General features: G+C 39.5%; 1 protein-coding gene and 1 pseudogene across 1 annotated transcript; one reads left to right on the top strand and one right to left on the bottom strand.

The window, feature by feature from the left end:
• Nucleotides 1-750: 750 nt before the first annotated feature.
• Nucleotides 751-3,735, bottom strand: LOC120049062 (annotated as a pseudogene).
• A 271-nt stretch (nt 3,736-4,006) lies between these two features.
• LOC120049317 (putative Dol-P-Glc:Glc(2)Man(9)GlcNAc(2)-PP-Dol alpha-1,2-glucosyltransferase) lies at nt 4,007-7,088 on the top strand. The gene is made up of 3 exons (XM_038995565.1): nt 4,007-4,363; nt 4,717-4,914; nt 5,146-7,088. The coding sequence occupies exons 1-3, from the start codon at nt 4,199-4,201 to the stop codon at nt 6,202-6,204; spliced, it is 1,422 nt and encodes a 473-aa protein (XP_038851493.1). The 5' UTR covers nt 4,007-4,198; the 3' UTR covers nt 6,205-7,088.
• The last annotated feature ends 1,795 nt before the right edge of the window (nt 7,089-8,883 follow it).

Below are 8,883 nucleotides of genomic sequence, written 5' to 3' on the forward strand. Positions count from 1 at the left end.
TGGTGGTGTGATCGCGGCGTTAGGCTACAGATAGGCTAAATAAATTATGATGAACTTCACAGGGTGGTGAAAGTGCATGTTGATGAGATTGATGCTGCTTTCCAATAAATATCGAGGGTCTTATCTGGTGACATGATGATCGATGCTTGGCTGCCATTTTACAAATACAAATAATTTCGCTCATTTGTCCATAAAAAGCTCATCATGTAGGCAATACCCACACTGTATATGCGAGCTGTAGGCAAGAGCGCACATGCCAGGGCCAGAGTGGGCACATTCTCGATATAACGGCATTTTTTTCTGACAAAACCATCAGTTGAGTTGAAAATGCAATGACAACCCACTTACATTTTTTTATTCGGTACATGGGAATTAAAACGCAAAAGTTATTTAAATGTGCACTACATCCTAACACTCAGCTTTTTATCCGCAACAAGTCCATTTGATTTGATTAAACAGCTCTGATGGGGAAATGTGATTTTTGAGTATTTGCATGAAAATCTATACCCAATTGGATGGTAATCTAGCTATAGTTAATAACTCAGTTTGGTCCTCCAACATTTTACACTTCTGTCATTTTCTAACCAGATCCAACATTGCTGATGTGTAAATTAACAGTCATATAAAAAATGTAAAATAAACATGTTTAATAACATATTCAAGGAGGAAAACATTTGTTTTATGACACTGTGCAGCAAAAAAATTATAGAACATGAACAGTTCCATTTTCTGCCGTGTCTTCTTGTTGAGCTACATGACATCTTTGGTTGCCATCCTGCAGACAACAGCATCCAGTAGACACTTATCCTCCTGGGGTGTGGTTTTGTACAGCTGGAGAAAAAAAACTAGAGTATGTTGATTTAGAGTTAGAAACATTTATTAAGTGTCACTCCACAATGATACAATAGTTGACAGTACATAATACAGATTTTTTTTTAAACACATTGTGGACTAGTCAGAGTTGAGACCCTAAAAGCAGTCATCGCCAAACATAGTACAATATTTCATTGGGAGTCATTTGTAATACATGACTTCATCTATACTTTATTGGAATTGTTATTATACATTGTCATCTATACACATGTATGCAGATGCAGTAGATAAAAGGACATTTAGGTCTTTAAAAAGAAACGTCTCCGTTGGAGGATAAGTGCAGACATTTACATTATTGTTACCTGGGAGAGTCACACAATTTATTATTTTCATCTAGAACATTAATGTTTATTATAGCTTGACAGTTGACAAAAAAGATCATTCCTAATGTCGCTTCTGTTTTGATGGATCCATCGTTACAAAAAGAACAGACACGTTTATCTAAGGGAGGAGTGTTTGTGTATCGACGAGTCTCAATACCGAGAGGGGCCACTCCACATCTACATTTTGCAAAAGAGCTTCAGTACTGCTTAGATAAATCTACTTAAGCAACATTCTGTCCCAAAAGTACATTTAAAAATCAGTTGGTGACACTTTAGTTCTTCACTCTCCGAAAGTGCTAATTCGAAAAACATTTCAGTCCTTTCTAGAATACACTGTCAGAGATTTATTTATTTTACCTTTATTTAACTAGGCAAGTCAGTTAAGAACGAATTCTTATTTTAAAATGACGGCCTAGGAACAGTCTTGTTCAGGGGCAGAACGACAGATTTTTACCTTGTCAGCTCGGGGATTCGATCTTTCAACCTTTTGGTTACAAGTCCAACGCTCTAACCACTAGGCTACCTGAGTCATATGGAGTTAAAAATGGTATATAAAAAATGTCTCTGCCATTGCAACATCACAAGCCAATAACACAACATGTTTACATAGACGGACATTTTGCATGCTGCAAAATCGCTGCTAATTTTTCAAATTAAAGTGCATTTGGAAAGTATTCAGACCCCTTGACTTTTTCCACATTTTTTTACATAACAGCCTTATTCTAAAATTGATTAAATCGTTTTCCCCCCTCATCAATCTACACACAATACCCAATAAAGACAAAGCAGAAACAGGTATTCAGAAATTTTTGCAAATGTATTAAAAATAAACAAATATCACATTTACATAAGTATTCAGACCCTTCACTCAGTACTTTGTTGAAGCAAGGACATTAGTCTCTCAGCCCCTGCCGCTGAAAAACATCCCCACAGCATGATGCTGCCACCACCATGCTTCACTGTAGGGATGGTACCAGGTTTCCACCAGACGTGATGCTTGGCATTGAGGACAAAGAGTTCACTCTTGGTTTCATCAGACCAGATAATCGTGTCATTTAGGTGCCATTTGGCAAACTCCAAGCGGGCTGTCATGTGCCTTTTACTGAGGAGTGGCCCATAAAGGCCTGATTGATGGAGTGCTGCAGAGATGGTTGTCCTTCTGGAAGGTTCTCCCATCTCCACAAAGGAACTCTGGGGCTCTGTCAGAGAGACCATCGGGTTCTTGGTCTCCTCCCTGACCAAGGCCCTTCTCCCCCGATCGCTCAGTTTGGCCGGGTGGCAAGCTCTAGGAAGAGTCTTTGTGGTTCCAAACCTCTTCCATTTAAGAATGATGGAGGCCACTGTGTTCTTGGGGACCTTCAATGCTGCAGACATTTTTTGGTACCCTTCCCCAGATCTGTACCTCGACACAATCCTGTCTCGGAACGCTACGGACAATTCCTTTGACCTCATGGCATGGTTTTTGCTCTGACATGCACTGTCAACTGTGGTACCTTTCCAAATCATGTCCAAAAAATTACATTTACCATAGGTGGCCTCCAATCAAGTTGTAGAAACATCTCAAGGATGATCAATGGAAACAGGATGTACCAGAGCTCAATTTCGAGTGTCATAGCAAAGGGTCTGAATACTTATGTAAATATGTTTTTTTTAATTTTTTATTAATCTGTTTTCGCTTTGTCATTATGAGGTATTGTGTGTAGATTGCTGAGAATTATATGTTTTTTATACATTTTAGAATAAGGCTGTAATGTAAACAAAAATGTGGATAAAGTCATGGGGTCTGAATAATTTCTGAAGGCACTGTATATATTATATTAGTGTGTGTGCACCCAACACACCAGGAAAAACAAGACTGACAAAGAAAAACAAGACCAACCTTTTTGATCTTAGCAGGGTCGGTCAACATGGAGACATCTTCAACTGGAATCTGTTGTCCGTCCACCTTGGCAATGATGTCACTCATGTGCTGCGTCTCCTCTTTGGGATAGACCAGAACTATGAGAAGAGCACTATCACTGTCTGATATCCCAAACCTCTTGAAAGCCTCTGAAATCCAAAGGAAAATGTGTCAAAGACATTGGGATGGGATATTCCTTACTTAGAAAGGAGTGTCAATGTGTGTGTGGTACTTTTAGAGGCTACTTACATTATTAGTGGGTGAAAGGTTGTAGATGATTTCGGGAATATAAGCTCCTTGTCCCAGTGATATGTAAATGGGCTGCCTTGTTTGCTGCCACTAGCACTTGGAAGGGGTTCACTATCTGCAAAAATCAATTTGTGAATCATTGCATCAACTTCAGTCAAGCATTCATACATTACATCAAACCAAACTGTCTAGCCAGCTAACGTTAGCTAAATTACATTGTCTCCCCATAGACGGGTTTATCAAGGCACCATTAATCTTTCCTTCCATGGCATTTTTCCTAAATTCTGCGACGTTTTTGACATCTTTGAATAGCAACTGAGTTACAGTACGATCAGGAAAGAGTTCCAATTCTTGAGTTGAAACACGACCCGAACATTTCTGTTTAACCATCTCACGTGGTTAAAAAAAGAAATAGAGGGAACAAAAACAAAGTAGCACAATTCATCTAAAAGGTTCCGGTTTTACTCGACATAAAAAAGATGTATGCTGTACTTATAAATTGTTAATACATATTATGAAATAAAATATAATGCATATATGCTCGCATTTTTTAAACGTGTGTACAACAGAGAAGCAATTAAAGTATTTGTGAAATGATACTAATAGGGACCTTAGAATTTTAAAACAGCTTCCGTACGGACTATCTTTCACTGACGGACCACCAAGCTGTCAAAAAATCTAAACTTTTCCGTTTGCGTTTTAGCTAGATGGAAAGATCTGTATATTTTTTGTAATCTTATTTCAATTTCATGTTTAGTTAACTTGAAATTAAACGTATGTAGCGTACACCATATATACGTATCTAGCTAATTTTAGAATTATTTCTGCGTTAGTTCGGAATTCGTAGGTGAAGATGGAGAAATTCGAAGGGTACATTTTCACTGCTCTCTGCAGCACCAACTTTTTGGTTTCATGTCTCCTGTTCTCCAAAATAACTCGGGAGCAAAGAGAGCCCTACATGGACGAAATATTTCACGTCCGTCAAGCTCAGAAATACTGCTACGGGAAGTTCAACGAGGTATCGTTTTGCTATGTCAATATAATTTTCTTGATTTTGTTATATTGTTGCTTGTCGGATTAACGCAACGCTTGTCCTTGAAATATTGTGACAGATTGCTAGATTGACTTTTTAACCCTTAACTAAACCATCTGCGACGATTAACATAGACAGATCAGACTATCGCTAGTCATTATTGAGGATAATATGCCTGAATTCTGAAAAGTATTGTACTTCTGCAGTGGTATATAGCCCTATATGTAACTAAGCCATTTTGGCATCTCTCTAGCTTGAACAACATTAACCCTTTTATGTTTAATGCTGTAGTAGAGGCTCTTTAACGGGCGCTTTTTCCTTTCTCTTTGTTGTTCCAGTGGGACCCAATGATCACCACGCTTCCTGGCCTGTACCTGGCGTCAGTGGGTGTGATCAAGCCAGTGGTGTGGCTAGTGGACCTCACAGGGAAGGTAGTGTGTTCTACTGCGATGCTGCGCTTCATCAACCTCCTCTTCAACTGTGGTATCCTCTACCTGCTGTATCTCATCATCTGCAAGCTCCACCTTAAAGAGAAGGTAATGATGTCTTTACATGTTATTACATTTATAACATCCCCAAGGGTGGCCAGCTCATGTGGAAAGCTGCAGTGTGTGCACTGTGCAGGCTTTTGCTCCAGTCCAACTTTTACTCACCTTACTCAAATAAGTTTGGTATAAATTAAAAGACCTTGAAAAAATTATTGAATGTCCTTAAAGCTTCAATTGCATTCCTTTTGTTGGTCATAACAACCATGGCTTCTCTTTCAGACTAAGACTGCCTCCCGCAGAGTTCTCTCAGCCCTGTCCCTGTCCACCTTCCCCGTGCTCTACTTCTTCAACTTCCTCTACTACACAGATGCCGGATCTACTTTCTTCATTCTCTTCACGTACCTCATGACCCTGTATGGCTGTCACAAAGCCTCGGCACTCATCAGCGTCTTCGCCATATTCTTCCGCCAGACCAACATCATCTGGGTGGTGTTCTGCGCCAGCACGCTTGTGGCCAACAAGATGGACGAAACTTGGAGGACGGAACAGTCGAAGAAGAAGGACGATAAGTCGCCCTGTCAGATACCTTTCTCTGTAAGCGGGGTGAAGAGAGTGATGCGTTTCCTGTTGGAATTCCTGACCACAGCCAATCATGTGAAGGCTGTGATGTTAGTGGCGTGGCCGTACATTCTTATTGCCGTGGGTTTTATCGCATTCATTGTGTTGAATGATGGGATCGTAGTCGGGGACAGATCCAGTCACGAGGCCTGTCTCAACTTCCCTCAGCTCTTCTACTTCTTCTCTTTTGCCCTCTTCTTCTCCATCCCCACGTCGCTGTGCTACCACCGAGCTCTCCGCTTCCTCCAGACCCTCAAGAAGCAGCCACTGCTCTACTTACTGATCACGGGACTCTGCCTTCTCCTAGTGTGGAAGTTCACCTTCGTACACAAGTACCTCCTGGCTGACAACAGACACTTCCCCTTCTACGTGTGGAAGAGGATCTTCCAGAAGCATGAGGTGGTGCGTTTTGCCCTCATCCCGGCATACGTGTTTGCAGCGTGGAACTTCATGGACACTCTGAAGTCCCGGTCACTGTTCTGGAGCCTGGCGTTCCTGGTGTGTCTGCTGGCGGCCACAGTGCCTCAGAAGCTGCTAGAGTTCAGGTACTTTATTGTTCCGTACCTGCTCTACCGCCTCCACATGCCCCTGCCCTCCCTCACCAGACTGGTGCTGGAGTTCCTGTTCTATACAGCCGTCAACGCAGCCACGCTGTACATCTTCATCAACAAGACTTTTCAATGGCCAAATAGTCCGGCTGTACAGAGGTTTATGTGGTAGCCTGAACTGAACAGGAGGAACCCAGTAATTTGGAAAAACCTATAGGTTATACTTTTTCTATTTAAAATGAGTAAGGCCAGGAGTTTTTCCTGTTGTGATGAGATCATGCTCAGGAAAAATCCCTGGCCCTAAATGTGAGAAAATGCATTTCATGTGAAGAAAGCTTTGAAGAGCACAAGTTGTTTTATTATGTACATTTGAACTGTGAATTGTACATTGAATGATGTCATTTGGATGGAGGAAGAGACCAAAAAATGTAAAAGCCATATTGTAAAGCAGGAATCTGTGTTTTATACTGTATGGTTTAAAGAAATGTTATTTGTTTTGAAGAACATTCATGACTTATCTTAATTTAACTCTGGGGTAGAGTTACGTGTTATTTGTCTATATTTAATTCAAACAGATGGTTAAAGTTTGATAGAGACTAAATGATGTGGCTCTCTTTGTAAACACAACATCCTTGACTTTATTCAAAGAAATTAGTCTGTTATTCCTTATTCTATATCGGGAATAGCATCAATAAACCATGTTAACAAACATCTGTGTTTACATTCTGCTGCAATATTCTGAAGAGTAAAGTTGTGATATACAATGGGTTATAATCATATTCTTTTCTTTGTGCTGTATTTTAGATGATCTAAATCTTGCCTTCAAATGCATTCCCTTGAATAATGTTCTTGAACTTCTTTGTTTTTCTTGTGTGGTTGGTTGCCCTAAAATTCCAGAATCCTTCTCTGTCCTTTAGGCCTAAGATTTCATCCAGTAGCTTAACTATTCATCAGTCAATGATTTAATAAACAGTATTTAACATACAGTACCAGTCAAAAGTTTGGACACACCTACTCATTCAAGTCTTTTTAATTTATTTTTTACTATTTTCTCTATTGTAGAATAATAGTGAAAACATCAACTATGAAATAACACATGGAATCATGTAGAAACCAAAAAAGTGTTAAACACATCAAAATAGATTTTAGATTCTTCAAATTAGCCACCCTTTGCCTTGACAGCTTTGCACACTCTTGGCATTCTCTCAACCAGCTTCAACTGGAATGCTTTTCCAACAGTCTTGAAGGAGTTTCCACATACGCCGAGCACTTGTTGGCTGCTTTTCCTTCACTCTGCGGTCCAACTCATCCCAAACCATCTCAATTGGGTTGAGGTCGGGTTATTGTGGAGGCCAAGTCATCTGATGCAGCACTCCATCACTCTCCTTCTTGGTCAAATAAATCTGACAGTGTCACCAGCAATGCACCATCACACCACCTCCTCCATGCTTCACGGCGGGAACCACACATGCGGAGCTCATCCGTTCACCTGCGCTGCGTCTCACAAAGACACTGCTGTTGCAACCAAAAATCTCAAATTTGGACTCATCAGATCAAAGGACATATATCCACCGGTCTAATGTACATTTGTCATGTTTCTTGGCCCAAGCAAGTCTCTTCTTCTTATTGGTGTGGTTTCTTTATACCATGAAGGCCTGATTCATGCAGTCTCCTCCGAACAGTTGATGTTGAGATGTCTGTAACTTGAACTCTGTGAAGAATTTATTTTGGCTGCAATGTCTGAGGCTGGTAACTAATGAACTTATCCTCTGCAGCAGAGGTAACTCTGGGTCTTCCTTTACAGTGGCGCTAGTTATTAATCAATATTGAATATAGATGATTGTTTGAAGAAATGACAAAGTCACACTCACCTGATTAGAATATTCCACCACAAGAGCCAGTTTCATCATAGCGCTTGATGTTTTTGCAACTGCAGATGAAGAAACGTTCAAAGTTCTTGACATTTTACAGATTGACTGACATTCATGTCTTAAAGTAATGATGGACTGTCATTTCTTTTTGCTTATTTAAAAAGTTTTTGCCATAATATGAACTTGTCACAACACAACTGAAAGAAAGAAATTCCACAAATGAACTTTTAACAAGGCACATCTGTTAATTGAAATGCATTCCAGGTCATGAACCTCATGAAGTTTGTTGAGAAAATGCCAAGAGTGTACAAAGCTGTCATCAAAGCAAAGGGTGGCTACTTTGAAGAATCTCAAATATAAAATATATTTTGATTTCTTTAACACTTGTTTTTTGGTTACTACATGTTTGTGTTATTTAATAGTTTTGATGTTCTCACTATTATTCTACAATGTAGAAAATAGTAAAAATAAAGAAAAACCCTGGAATGAGTAGGTGTGTCAACTTTTGACTGGTACTGTATGTAGATTCTTCAAACGTAGTGTGTACATTAGCTTCAGAAATGTTGGTCAGAATTCAGTTACTTTTACCTGTATTTCCTACCTGTATCTTTATCTGTCTCTTACTGATCTTTCTTGTCCCTGTATGGCTGTCCCTGGGCTGAAATGATCAAATGAAGTGATGCAATAAAATTATTCATGTTATACTAATAGTGTTGAGTGAGTTTGAGCCACTGCCTGATGCTTAAATACACCCATTTCACCACAAGGTGGTGCTCTAATATTTTGTAAATATACATATGAACTCAATTTTGAATTGTGCACGATTTGCTTGATTGGGAAACATTGATTTGATAGAACATAATATAATTGTCAAACCTTTTTACGTGTGTAAATGGAAATGTATATCAGAATGTGTGACTCATTGTGAAGAAACAAAGGCTAGACCAAGAAACAAGAATGAACATGCTTACTGTAAATTA

This window comes from Salvelinus namaycush, chromosome 6, assembly GCF_016432855.1.
Source record: "Salvelinus namaycush isolate Seneca chromosome 6, SaNama_1.0, whole genome shotgun sequence".
Lineage (NCBI taxonomy): Eukaryota > Metazoa > Chordata > Actinopteri > Salmoniformes > Salmonidae > Salvelinus > Salvelinus namaycush.